Below are 14,811 nucleotides of genomic sequence, written 5' to 3'. Positions count from 1 at the left end.
TACAACAGGGAACAGGAAAGCAGCATTTCCTAAACACTTTAAAAAGGTGCACTTTTTTTATCCTAGCAAAACAAACTATATGCTGTTCTGATTGATTTATTATCTCAGCATTGCCCTTCGGGCTCAGTGGATGTATTAACATTAAGCAGGTAAAGACTTAGGAATAATTTAAAATAGAGCTTACAGCAGCTGCAGATCTGACTGAATTCTGCTGTGGAATGGTGAAAAAGAGAGAAATGCTCTATTAAATTTAGAGAAAAAGACAGTTGTGTGTAAGTGTGTTAGTGAGAAGAAGCTGAGACTCACTGTGGCCGTGAATTCTCTGCCAAGCTGGCACATGGACATCATGGTACAATTGGTCTGGTCTCACAGAGAAGGTCCTTCCTCAGAGCCTGACATTTCTTCCCTCTCCAAAGAGCAGTGGAGGATTTTTCCCTTTCACCAAGGAGCAGATCAATTAGGAATGAACTTAAATGCATGAAACATGTTAAACCCACCAAGTTACATGCACTGTATTTGGTTTTCCTTAAACATAGTTTCTTTGTACTTCTTTGCTAGCCTTCAAAGTGTGCCAAGTACTCTGCTCATGCAATATCTGGTTTCAGGCAAACCAGCATGGCAGTTTGCCTGAGCTGAGAAAATATGCTTGAAGTCGGCATTCACAGGCGGCTTCAACATCCTAAGGAAAATGCTTTGTTTTTGTAGCCTGAAAGTATGTCACAAACATGAATAGAATTATACACTCACTCTCCCTCACCCTCAATCCTCTTTACCTGAGGAGAAAATTATACACTTCCAATTACAGGGCCAGTTAAAATCAATACAAAGGTGGGAGAAAACAGATCATTTTTCTTATGGAAGTAACTGTTTTCATTAATTTTTCATTAGTCCTGCTTTTGTTGTGCTATCCATCACTGAAGAAGCTGGTATGCAGTAGATTACATTTAGGTTATCTTACATGCTTCCAGGATTTAGTAGATATTGCCCGATAAAGCTGCGAGCTTTATGACTTTAACTTACATCTATCAATAATGCATCAGAAGAGAATTTTTCTGCAGAACAGCTGTCCCTGAGCCAAGCAGCTTTCTTCTGGAATAGCTGCACTGGTTACAGCGGAGATGATAGCACAGCTTTTTAACTACTCATCTGAAGGCTACAACTGTGAGAAAGATGAGCAGATGCTAAAGGAGGAAGATAATCCGTGAGGGTTTGAGCCTTGTTTCCCATTCTTGTCATTTTTATTGTGGACAATTTGAAGCTGGGAGACGGCCGTGCCTTGCCTCATCCCAAAAAAATTTCTGCCATCCTGGCATGCAGCAGGATTTTTTTGCGACTACTGTGTGAATAAACAAAGCTCTTTCACAAACTGCACTGGAGTGCACCCTTCTCCCATTTTAAAGCCCAAGTTCTGTGTTAAGGAACATAAACATAAACAGAAAATGATAGTTCCTACTGAAGAGCTGAGACAGAGAAAGGAAATGAAACAGACTATCAGCAGGCTTCACTTAAAACATGTAAGGTAAAGGAAATTTTATTTAATCTAATTTATTTTTCTCTCACTTTGGAAGTAATTAGAAAAAGAAATCACAAGGTGGGTCAAGCCTAACATTATTGTGATGCTAACGTTTTAAGTTCAGTCAGAAATTCCAGCAATGCCTTCTATATGCTTGAATAGCTTCTAACTCTCAGCTTAAAAAAAATAAATGTGTCACAGTTCCTCCCTGATTTTCACCTCTTTCTGTACTGCAAGAGGGCTTGTGGAAAAGGACAGCTAAGTGGGACTCCAGATGTGCAGTCTGACACCCAAGTGGGTGACAGTCGAGCTTCTTCAGCCTCCTCAGCTGCAAGAAGAGTTTATTGCTGCTTTCTTCCCTTAGAAGTAGAGAGATGCTTAATTGAAGGTCTGTATAATGCTTTGAAGAGACCAAGCACTGCTTAGGGCCAAAGTTATTACCCTTGAGCTGTCCAGGCACAGCCCCCAGCAGAAGGAAAACAAGCCTCCTGGAGAAAGCGAGAGAAAGAAATGCACAGCTGCTTTTGGTTTTAATGTAAGCCACCCAGAACTGAAATATTTATTCAGAAGCAGCAGGGATTAGTGGAATCATGGCTCCAGATCTTCAGAACAAATATCCATGCTCTGCTTGTTTTGCCTTTTGTTTTTGCAATTTCTTGGCGCTTAATCAAATGAAGTATCAAACATCCTCTGGTGAGACTCACTGAGCCCTTTGGTTTGACCTGAAGTCAGAACGAATGCAGTACATGAGTTTAGCGGACTTCACCACATGCAGCTTTTGTTTTAAGTCAATGTCACCCTGTCTTTTAGACTGCATCCTAATGGTAAGGAGGCAAGGCCAGCCATCCCATGCTTCGCATTTTCCTCAGGAAAATTAATAACAGCACTGACAAGCTACATAACAGAAGGCACAAGACCATTTAGGGTTGTAGATGAGATCATTTATCAGTCCAAACTCCAGAACACAGAGACAAATCTCCCTCTCTCCATCTCTCCTCAGACCAGCAAGCCAGAGCTGTGCTCTGAGGACCACAGGACAGGGATCAATGGGCTGGGCTAGGGCACCAGCACTCCATGCTCCCCAAGAAGCACAAATCCAGCCTGCTCATACTAGTGACAGCCTCTCCAGAGAGGAGAATTCATGTATATAGGGCTTTAATGAGGCGGAGAGAGAAGAGTCTCATCAACCCATGCTTCCTGTGACCTGCAGTGGAAAATACTGTATTTTAGAAGCAACAGAGGTGACATACATTGCCGTGGATGCGACGACACTGACAGCCCATGACCCCACTGCACCCCTTCAGCTTCTGACTGGGGTGTGAGGCAAGTTCACCCTGAGTATGGAGGGCAGAAGATGGAATCTGGCCCACAATCTCTGACATCACCTGAAAAATATTACACCCTATTATTTTGGGGGCACAGGACTCCTATTAGGTCCCTAGTCAAAAAAAATGTGAGAAAAAAACCCCAAGCCAAAACAACAACAAAAGAGATCCAAGGAGAAGCGGGCTTTTCTCCATTTGTCAGAGGACATTTCCATTTCTGGAGCTCTTACTTGTGCAAATAGAAGATGCTTCAGCAGGCTAGCACTAGGGTTTCCCTGCAGCATCGATGTCAACATCCTGGTTACCAGCTAGCAGATCTAGCTCATCTTACAAGAGGATGAACTTGTGTACTACGTGCCTGCATTTTTTTTTTTTTTTTTAAGACGAGTTAGGGCTATGATTTTAGCATTTTCAGTCTCAAATACGGGATCTATGATAAGTCAGTTTTGGGGTCTTCAAAAACAGAGATCAATGGGGTAGCAGCCAAAGCTAACACTGGGACGTGGTGCAACATATTGATTTTTGGTGGTGGCGATCCCTCCAGACCCTCAAGAAATAATAAACCACTCAAACTGAAGTCTGAGAAAAAGCAACTGGTCTACAGGCCCTCAGGATGTCTTGGTTTCATTTCCACTGTAAATAAACCTCAGGCAGCTTGAATGCCAACATACAAATACCAGTTGTCTGTAGAAATAATTCATAATATGGAATTCCGCAGTGAAGGAATGACAGATGGAAATAAATGTTTTTATTTCTCTGAAAAACTGACCATCGGTCAATAAAAATGCTTTTCTCACCCCCCAAAATCCAATCCTCCCCCCGCCCCAAGTCATGGAATGGAAACATTAAAGAAAAATTCACTCGACAAGTCATTTGGGTGACAGTAAAAACCCTGTAATTAGTATAGAAATCAATTTTTAAAGCTTGCTGCAAAAAATTATGCTTATGAACAAAATGTTTGACTTCAAATTGAATTCAGTGCCTGTTCAGCATAAAGGAAAATAATTGAATGGGTGGCTCAACTTTCATGTTTTCAGAGTTTACTAAGTTTTTCCCATTGGTTTTTGTTACGCATTTTAGCGGGCATCATAAAACAATGCGTCAACTCGACTTGCTTGGTGCCAGCCAAGCACTGAGGTGATCAGCTTCCTTCTATAGACATGTGGCAATGGAGAGGAAAAACATTCATCGGGCCAGACTGCCCAGCTGGTACATACCTGAAGACAGAATACATTAGCAGCACCTATTCACCAGTACTGCTTCTGCAAAGAGAGATTAACCCAGCGACAAAGCAGGGCTTCACCTTCTCCAGCACGGAGTAAATTAACTCAGTCTTCAATGGGACACTCAGTTTTAAGGCTCATCCAAGCATGCCAGGACCCATACTTACATTACGCAGTTGTTCGGTGCATTAAGGAGGTGACAGGGGAAGAGCTAAACCCTGGGTCGATGGTTATTGCAGAAATCCAGCATTTGCATTACCCAGAGAAAAGGTGAGGACCAAATTCCTCTGCCTGTGTCTCACTGTGGGGGGTTGGTGCCATCTGCAATCTCTGCACGTCGGCAGGATCTCTCCTGGCAGCTGCTTAACCAACTTGCTGAAGTACAACCTTGGCACCTACTGCTCACTGCAGCTCTGCCTCTTGTTATTAAATACAGCACCACTGATGGCATAAAATGGAGTCAACACTTTATAATAAAAAATAGATAAATTTAGATGTCAAAATAACTAACCTGCGGAGACAAGCTGACAGTAGTCTGGTCCTTCTTGGTTCCCCCCACGCCCCCACTTTCCTGGAGAAATTGCTCATTTGTTGATCAGTTTTTCTAATGAACATTTTAAAAACATATGGTTATAAACCTCAATTGCAAACAGGACTAGTCTTATTTACTCTCTAAAAATCTACAGCCAGTTTATTCCTGCACACATTTTTCATCAGCCATCACTTTGAATATTCATGACCTCTTACTCCATGACCTCATTGTAACTGCAGAGACATTTACATTCAGGGTCTCAGAGTGATTTTTGACTCCATCAACACAAGCAGGCTTGGTGAGAGGGTGACCAGCCAGTTGAGGATTCGGGAGGAGCACAGTGGTATCTTCAAGGTCATTGACCTGGACAGGTACACGCTGAGCAAGCAAAACCACCAGCAGAGCAAAACCTGCTGGCTTTGGGGGCCACGTGTTGGAAAGCACCAGAGGCAAAGCTCCTCACCTTCCACACCCTGCCTGTGCAGAGGCTGCAGGCAGTGGGGGTTCTGCCGGCACTGGGGGGGCACTTCTGGGGTTGCTGATGCTCCTGGCCAGGCAGGCTTGCAGCACCTGCTCGCCAAAGAGCGGGGGAAGGAGCTGCACCACCCCAGCTCCAGCCTGCACTGGAGCACAAGCCCACATGCACAGATGGGGGCCAGTAGGGCAGGTCTGGATGTGGAAATACCTTTGGGCTGAACAGAGAGTGTAAATACATCCCTGGGGACACGGTAGAGGCCCCAGAAAGTGCAGCTTCACGTGGACACACGGGAGGATTTGTGCAGCGGTTTCTGAAGAATCACATCACTTTGCACTGGCACCCACGTATTCTCAAACCCACAGGGACCAGCATCTTTTTGGACACCACAAATTTCACCACTTTCAATGGTGTGAAGATCTGTAAAAAATATTTATTTCCCTGGATTTTAGCTTTCTAACTTCTATGCAGACTAACAACCAAATTGTGGGCAGTAAGAGCAAGCATTTGTTTATTTGGTAAGAGGATTTCTTGCTGCTAATTGAAAACAAGCATTTTCAATGAGGCAGCTGCTTCAGTACTGTGAATAGACAGATCAGCATCACATTGAAGATCTAACAACCCACTAATGAATCTTAATTTTTAGAGCTCCCTCCCTCACCCATTTTCACATTTCAGTAATTCCAGACCACTGATATGTACTGCCAGTTATTTAAAGATGTCCTCTGACATCTTTTAATAGAAACCAGAAAAAATGAAATTGTTTTTTTTTTAATAGTTAACAGACTATATTAAAAACCTTGTTACATGTATCTAGAAGTTTCTTTTTTTCTTTTCTTAAATAAATAGCAAAGCGTCACCAAAATGAATGGAACGCCAGCACCATTGCGTTGATAGAAATTTCCATACTAGGATGAGCACACAGTCATATTCTGTAACAGTGCATAAAAAGAGACACTGGAGGAAAGGTGGTGGTTGCTGGTGCATCAGCCCGTGAGCCGTCGTGCCGTGGCATTGGGATGTGGTGCCTCTGCAAAATCTCACAGGCCTGGAGCCGGTGCCTGCAGAGGTGGCCTCAGTGAGACCCAGCAAGAGAGCAGCTCGCAGGACACCTAACGCAGGCTGCGTGTCCCATCGAAGGGATGTACAGCCCATGGGTAACACAAGGGGCTGGCCATGTCACTCTCTAGGCAGAACACTGCTTTGGGACGAGGGAAATGGGCAAGCTGAAAACCAAACAGGCTGACTAAACGCAGCAAGGCAAGGGCTTGGAGAGTCAAAGCTGCCAAGTCCTTAATCAAGAGGGAATGATGCAAGGATTCACTGTTACACTGAAGGTTTACAGAACCAGGTGTCATTTTTGGATGGGTTTCCCCGGGCTGAGCTGGTGTTATATTCAGGTCTGACCAACAGCTTCTCTTCCAACTGGGACAAAGTTTAAAAGGGACAGCACTAAAGGAACAGCAGCCACGTGCACCACACCAGAAGATCCCTCAACAGCCTCTGCTGCCTTTAACTCACTCAACCCTGTGCAGGCAGCACTGCCTGCCCACTGCCTTGCCCCTCTACATGCTGGAGTGCAGTGCAATCCCACCTCTCTGCTTCTGTTGGCTTAAATCAGACCCTCGTTATTTTAAACAGGAGTTTATTGTATTTAATACATTATAAAATTTGAAAAAATTGTAGGAAAGCAGCAGATTCAAACCAGAGCATCTCTACCAAATATTAATTATTCTGGCCCCCTTTGAAAAACACAAAACAAAACAACAGAAAAACTCATTCAAAAGAAACGTTAACCTTTCACATCTGTGAGGGCAGACAAAAAGTGTGCGACTTCTGTACAAACTACATTTAAAATTTCAGCTTTCCAATGCAATGGATGGTTGTCTCCTGAACAGCTGCCCATCCACCTCTAAAAAAGACAGACATAAACCTCCATATGCAAATAAAGTTGAGTCAAGGTGTGTACACATTAAAAAGTGGATGGCTGTTTTGGCAATGAAAATGGGTGAAGAGTAGTCTATGAAACCCCCCCAGCAATGGCTTGTACACCGTTAAGTGGGCCCGGGAAGGGCCTAGGACACTTAATGGCCATCACAGCACCAACCTCATCTACCACATTTTGTCATTGCATTTCCTACCCTTTGACATATACATACATATATATATGTACAGACATACATATACATACATATTTTTTATATGTGTGTGTGTGTGTTTTCTTTTATACCTTGAGGTGATTATTATTATCACTACTATTCCAAGTGATCCCATATGAATTCAGGTGTGGTCTCTATATTTGATATAAATGTGTCTTTTATTCAATTTTAGTTCTAGGACTTGTTTGGAGTCCAAACTGCACATGAAATGTCCCCATTTTTTTTTTTTTTTTTCCTCTTTGTTTTCTTTTTTTCTTTTTTTTTTTTTTTTTGCATAAAGAAACATGTCCATTTTAGTCCAGAGGCTCTTGCTTTATTCGAATGACAGAGGGTGCACGAGATGTCCTTCTGAGTTCTCGTCTCAGTACGTATTCACTGAATTGGGAAGAGTCCACCCCACCTCCACATGAGCCAACAATCTCAAACCCTCTTTGCTGTAACCTCTCAAGTACCTGTAAAAAAGAAGAAAAAAACACCAATGTATAAATAAGCAAACAGACTGCTTGCTGTCCAGTGATAGTAACTGCTGTTTCCAAATGGATTCAGCTAGGAAAAAAAAAAGTGGTTACACAGCTTATTTGTGCTGGATTCATTTCTGCTGACTATGGCCACTGAGCAGTCAAAAAGAAAAAAATGAAGAAAAAATTATTTTATTTTTTAGTACTGCCAACAAATCCAGTCTTCTTCTGGGTGATGCGTGAATTAAATGGAGACAGACAACTCGACACACAGAGGTAAATGACTGGTTTCAGGCCTCCAGCTGATTCTGCTCACCAGAACGCTGCAGTGACGTGGAGCAGGGTCAGCCCACTGGTACCTGGCCAGCAGCTCCCTGTCGAAAAACGCGCCTGTGCCTTCCTACCTGAACTGAGTTGAGGTGACAGTATCCGTTCAGCGGAAATCGGATGACGTGTGTCGAGTCGTGGTTCCAGCCGGCGTTGACGGAATTGCACATCACATCGCCGATCTCAGGGAACACCTCCTCTATCAGTGACTTATCTCCACTCAGGGTAATCCTCTCGCCGAGATCTGGGGCAACTCGCACCACCAGGCACTCGCAAGACTTTGAGAAGCGGCCGCTCTCCCGGTCCTGTTTCCACCGCTCCATCTCTCCTAGCATGGGCTGAAGCTGGAAATACTTTGCTTCTTCATATAACAAGCTGTAGTCCTGAAAGACACGTACATTACTGTGCACAATTAAGAGAGCCGTCGCTGATGTGGTGCTTAAGGTGCATGGTTTTTCAGGCCAACGCTGCTCTAGGTCTGGAACCCTCCAGAGAGAGCTCCCAATTACTGTGTAGGAAGGTGTAATAAAGTAACAGTGCAAGCAAAAAATAACCATCAGCCACTCGAAACACAATGAGTACAGCAGTAGGAGTAGGGAAAGGCTATGCTTGCTCAACTCCCTTCTGCAAAAAACAATCCCACTTTTCCCCATATTTCATCCTCCACAGTGATGTCATATAATAATGATCTTATTGAGCAGATGGAACAGAATTCAATCAGGATTTAGAAAATTCATCACTAGGATCCACTGTGTCTTACAGCAATACTAGCAGGCACTGTAACAGGTATAAGAATGTAAATGAGGGAGTCTGCAATGGTTGTTAGTGTAAAATGATTCAGATATTTGCATAATGTTTGCACATATTAGTGCATTTTAAAAATTAAGTATTTTTTAATACTTCCCTATTTTGCCACTAGTATTGTTTACTACATCATCTCAAATGCCAGAGCAGAGGGAATGCATTTCTAGGCATAGCCACTGCAGAAGTAATTTAGAACTGATGATGTGGAGTCTGCCTACTGCCATTTTTTAAATTTAAAAAACCATTTTTTAAAAAATCTTGTTTTTCTAGGTGTAAGAGCATAAAACCGTTTGGAAAATATTTATACAGCAAAAAGAGACACATGAGAATTAGGAAAGACAGAGAAACAGAATGACAAGAGGGGCCTGCTAACAGTCAATATGGTCCTGAATTTGAATTAGAAACCAAATACTTGATGAGGACACCTAATCATGGTAAAAGTACTGCTTACATTTATTGTGTAACAAAAAAGTAACATTATCTATGTATTTCCAAAAAAAGAGAAACACTGCTCATTTTAATCCCTGGGATTTTTTGTACACCTTAAAGCATAGCTGGGGAGGACACCCCTTTGAACATCACAGTTGGGTGAACTTGCCAGGAGTTACATTTTTAATTTCAGCGCAGCTACAGTATATTTATGTGTTTAAAAAGCTCTACATATGTAAATTCTTAATATTTCATGAAAGGTGGCTTTTCCTTTTTCTCTATTTTTGATTACCTGCAGGAGAAGTGCCGAGAGCAGCACAAAGCCATGCTAAGGCTTCAAAAGAAGGAAATGATGCTTATCTGTTTGCTCCAAACTCCCACATCATGCAGGGAGATCTACCCTTGTCACATATGGGAACAGCAAGGATGTGTCTGCAGCAGATGATTCAAAGTTGCTGAAATACAGCACTTGAACTCAGCCTCACACCTATCATGCCAGAAAAACAATCTCAGCTGTGAGGGGAAAAGGACTTCATGCCAGTGTGAACTGTTCCATCCCTGCCCCATCACCTCTCCAGTCCCAGCTGCTGCATTTCCAGCAGTGAACCAGGTGCAGTGGTGTGTGATCATTAAGTAAAGACAAGGATGCATTCTGATTGAAGACACCACATATACAGCCTCATACCTACTAGCAGTTAAACATCACATGGATTCTGAAGCTCTGGCTCTGTAGGCTTTGTCTGATAGTGATCTACCACTAATTCAATTTTTTACTCAAAACTAAAAAAAACCAAAGCAGGTTCTTTATTAAAGTTTAAATAATAAACATAGAGCTATTCATTCCTGACTTCTCCAAAATTAAACTTGCAGTATGCATTCAAGAGTCTGAGGGAGAAAAGATTCTATGACTTAATGCCCAAAAATTACCATGTGTGCAGTTTATTTTGTCAATATTGTGATTCACACACCATTTTCTGAATTTCAGTGTGGGAGTGGAAACTGGAGCTGCTGCAATCACTGGGGAAGCATAAAAATGGATGAGAGGACAAGTAATCAGCAAAGCTCACGAGCAGTCAGCTTCAGATTGTAACATTGCTTCTGTTTCCAGGAGTATGGTACAACATTTAATTTCCTAGGTCAAATCTGGCAAGGTAGCTTTATTATCACTATAGCCAGGAGGGGAAAGTTTAATATTGATGCCGCTCTAGGAAAGGAGGACACCACTTTAGCAACATCATTCTTACTTTTGCCATGTACCTGAAATCAAACACCATACCTTGCAAGTTCCCCTCCCCTGTCCAGGGCTCTGTTTTGACTACAGACCAGATACTTGCTTTACCAAGGTCCACGCAAAACACCCAAGTCCCTTGAAATCTCACCTTGAAATCATCAGGAATGAGGAGTTTTGATGTCCTTAAGAAATTCAAGATATATCTGAACATCTGCCCATCTCTGTCGATGAAATAATGCTGCTTGAGACTGTCGAGGACAATGGGCTCCGTGCCATCGAAAAGCCGGCCAATTCTGGAGAGGAAACAAGAGACAAGGAGCAGAGTCAGACCAAGCTCAGCTCAAGAGCTACCCAAATGGCCTAGTGCTACAAAACCCTCCCATGCAAACTTCACTGAAGCAGCTCTGTGGCCTTGTTTCATTAGAAAAGGGCTGGTTTCAAACCACTGTGTAAGCCATACGTTTTCCAGCATGGCTTCATTAAGTTCCAAGCAGGGAGGTGGAAGGAAAGAAGCCAGGCCAGCAGCCTCTCCCACCCACCTCACTGTGTCTGTATCTCATAACATGATAACCCCTCAATCATTCTGGATTTTTGATAGCCCCCTTCAGCACAGCCCATCCCCTCCATAGACGCTCCAACACCCTGGACTGACTCATTCATTCTGCTTTCCAGAGCACTGCATAGGGAACTTGATTTAGTTTGGAAACTGACCTAGGGAATTGTTTGGTTTGGTTCTTGGCTTGGCTTTCACTTGTTTTTTAAACCTAGGCCACTTTTTGGATACCATTTACTGCAACCAATGCTAGGGCAGGCATAGCAGAGGTGAGGGGCAGCACACTGTGGTAATATAAAGATGGGGGTACAGAGTTGGTAACATTTCAATGTGAGGTAATGCTTTAATGCAAAATTTAAGTTCTTGTGGCAGGTGTCAAACAGAACACTCAATACAGAAAAATGTCTCAGCTTTTAGATATCACCCACTGACTACCAGAACCCTGCAGCCACCTAAAGAGGCTCCTTTTGGCAACAGGTCTTGCAACATCAACCACTGGGTGCACATACATTTCTGGATGTGGGTCTCCTAAACAAGCTTTAGTTAGAGCAATAGGAAGGGCTGAGAATGCCAAACAAAACACTCAGAGTACAAATAAATGTTTTGTTTCTGCACTGGGGCATTTGCAAAACACTCCTGAGTCACTGGTGGTTTCCCAATGAAATGAGCAGGAGTGACTGGCAGGTCTGATTTCACGTGCCTGTTCATATGTCTGTACGTGCAATGTGTACTTTTTGACAACAAACAGTCATGGCACATTATTTTTGTTTTGTTTTAAAAGCAGTGAATAAACAAGGAACCCCCACCACCAGCAATTAAAAACACCACCAAATGCTCAGAGGAGATCAGCCCTCCTGGCTGCACGAAGCTGAGAGATGCCCCATCCCCTGGTCAGCAGAAGGGGATGTCCAGAAGGTGTCCAAGAGGCAAAAGACAGAAGTGGCTCGCAAAGAGGGGGAGGCAGCAGGGCTTGCAGCGGGTTCTCAGGGAACTGCAGAGGGGCAGGGCTCCAGGTGACCATACACTGTGTTGCATCAACAGCCAAATATCCTCCCTTTGAAAATGGCACAGGCAACCCAAATTGAGTTTGGAATGATGTCTGTGCCTGGAGCAGGTATATATGTAAGTTATGAACAGAATACAAATCTCATCTATGGTTCTTTACCAGCTGGGAGGAGACCAGGAAAGAACTAAAACTCCATTAACCCCATCTGGCCATCTACTATTCTGTAATAAATGCCTGAATCAACTCAAGTTGCATGAAATCTTATAAGGAATTAAATATATTTTGCATCATGAGCAGGTACAGAACACCTTTTTTTCAAAGCCATCCCTTGAACTATTCAAGCTTTCTTCCTCAAAGACTTGTTACTGCCTGCCCTGCTGCTCAAAATTTAAGCTGCGACAGCCCATAGAACACAGGCTCCTGTTCACTGGGTGTATGAGCCACATTTTATGTCTAATATGGAAGTACTCAGCATTTAGAATTAATTTTCCCTTATACTCAAGCATGTCATCTTCAAATTTATCACGGAATTCACACACAAAACATGTATTTGGCCAAGTCAGTCATTACTGAAATGTATAATTGTAATTGGTTTCTGCAGCATTTTCCTAGTTCTAAATTACTTATATAATTACATATTTTAAACCTCTAGGCTTTTTGTCTGCGTTTTATTAATTGTTTAGAGAAGAACAAGATAGTATCAGAGGACGGAGCCTTCTGACAAAACCATAATGCTGAGGAGAGTGCTCAGCCACTGGGAGTGCTACCTGGGACCTGAATGGCTCTGGGAATGGGCTGGAAGCGTTAACAGAAAGATTTTGCTGCTGCCTTTGCTGCTCAGTAGCAGCAGCAGCATCAAAATCCCAGGAACTGCAAAGTCCCAATTCCCTCCTGACTCCCCTCCCAGGATCACTCCTCAATACACAACTGCACTTTCACACATTAAAACAGCATTGGAAGGGTAGACCCCCAGCAGAGAGACTTCTGTAAAGAAAATTAAAACTTTTTTTTCCTTTTCAGATGGAAAAATGTAGATTCCAGCTTCCTTCATATGGCCTTCAGGGAAAAACTTAAGATACTGTGGGATCCAAATCCGGTGACATGATCCCGCTCCTAATCTGCATTTGCTGCACCTATCGGGAGAGGTGACTGGGCTATGCCAGGATCTGGGGAACAAGCAGCATCCTCACCTCCCAGCCTCACCAGGAACTCTTGGGATCCTGGGGGTACAGTGGGAAGCATTCCCTTACACTTCACCTTCTCTGTACAATACAATTTAATTACCATCCTCCCTGCCACCAATAGCTTTGCTGGCACTCCTGCTTGCTCTCACACCGGGATTACACATGCTTTGCTGGCACAAGAAGGGACAGGCATGTCATTATAATTTCACTTCCCAAGAAAACCTGAAAGGTGGTTTTCCCCATCTCCTTCTTGACAAAGTTGGCCGACGATTGGCAAAGACACCTTTCTTTTTTAAATGACAAATACACAGTTTTGAGGCAGGAAAGCCCTTTGAAGGAGGCTTGCAAAATAAGATGATAATTATATGCAGAATTAGCCAAATATCAAGGGTAAAGGATAAGAAACTGTAGTCCATTTACAAGAAAATGTGCTTCTGAAATATTTAATTAAAACTAACAGGCTGGAATTTTCCATATATCAGGAAAATTAATGTCCCATGGGTTGAAAGTGCGACCTCCAATGGGTAATAATTAATGTCTGTGGCTTTAAGTATCATATTCCACTGTCAGAAATTGAATGCTTCAAGGGTTGAAAATATAACCAGTGGAAAACCCTGTTTCCATCAGAGAATTTTAAAGGACACAAACTAGGTATAGCTACAAGCCCTTGTTTACTGGAGAATGAACAACAGGGAATGGAAAAGATCATCATTTTAATTCCATGAAATACTACAGGGATGGATCTTTCTTCCCACAGATCAGCACTCCTGTAACAGCATTTCAATACCAAAAAGCTAGCACAGGAAGATGACTTTGCTTGCAGGATTTCTCAAATTCTTCAGGAAAAAAGTATAAAAATATACTGTCTGCAGTGAAACTGTATACATACAGTGTTTGTAGCCTTGCTCTCTCATTGTATAAATATTTAAATATATTATTATAATACACATAAAGAGAAAAGACTTCACTTTAGTATATTCTGCCTCAGCTGGAAATGTGGGAAAGCAGCAATAAGTAGGAACAAGATGGCCAGTACTAATTAAACAAGTCAACTATTGCAAAACTCTCTTAATGCCAAGGAAAATGACACAGTTCTGCAGATTGTTTTAATGGTTTCACTGGACAGAGCTAAAAATCTTCCTTAATGTAATCAGAAGGATACAGGGAACATGGAAAAGCTGCAAGTCTTGATGTTTGCAAACATGCAGAATATTACATCACTTTCAAACTAAGGTAGGAATAAACCTTTTTCTTCTCTGAGAAAATACAGGTTTCCTATAATTGAATGTATTCAGTATATAATTTCTCATATTAATGCCTTTATCAGAGGGCACTACAAACTCCAAACTAACTGAAAATCTTTTGCAATAAACTACTTTCAGCAGTTCTGAGCTGTCAGAGTTCCCTGCTCCCCATGTCTTTCACAGAACAACAAAAAGGGAGGAAAACTGGTGGGAAGTCCTTTCCTTAACCCATCAGAGGGGGCTGTGCAGCGGCAGGAGCATCAGTGGTGCCCTGGAACCTGCAATCCCACACTAATGGCAAGGCAAGTAATTGCCTGGATTTCACCAAGGGCAGATATTCAGCAGGTA

General features: G+C 42.5%; 1 protein-coding gene across 3 annotated transcripts in view; it reads right to left on the bottom strand.

Moving 5' to 3' along the window:
* Positions 1-6,696: 6,696 nt before the first annotated feature.
* Positions 6,697-14,811, bottom strand: part of KCTD1 (potassium channel tetramerization domain containing 1) — a 98,326-nt gene continuing 90,211 nt past the window's right edge. For all 3 annotated transcript variants that reach the window (XM_058422949.1, XM_040081813.1, XM_040081831.2), the window contains 3 exons: positions 10,625-10,769; positions 8,090-8,395; positions 6,697-7,679 (listed from right to left, as the gene is read on the bottom strand). In XM_058422949.1, the coding sequence (XP_058278932.1) occupies positions 7,521-7,679; positions 8,090-8,395; positions 10,625-10,769 (610 nt within the window). In that variant the 3' untranslated portion in view covers positions 6,697-7,520. The remainder of the gene's footprint in view (positions 7,680-8,089; positions 8,396-10,624; positions 10,770-14,811) is intronic.

The sequence above is a fragment of the Hirundo rustica genome, chromosome 1 (assembly GCF_015227805.2).
Source record: "Hirundo rustica isolate bHirRus1 chromosome 1, bHirRus1.pri.v3, whole genome shotgun sequence".
Lineage (NCBI taxonomy): Eukaryota > Metazoa > Chordata > Aves > Passeriformes > Hirundinidae > Hirundo > Hirundo rustica.
This window is presented reverse-complemented; position numbering and strand designations above follow the sequence as displayed.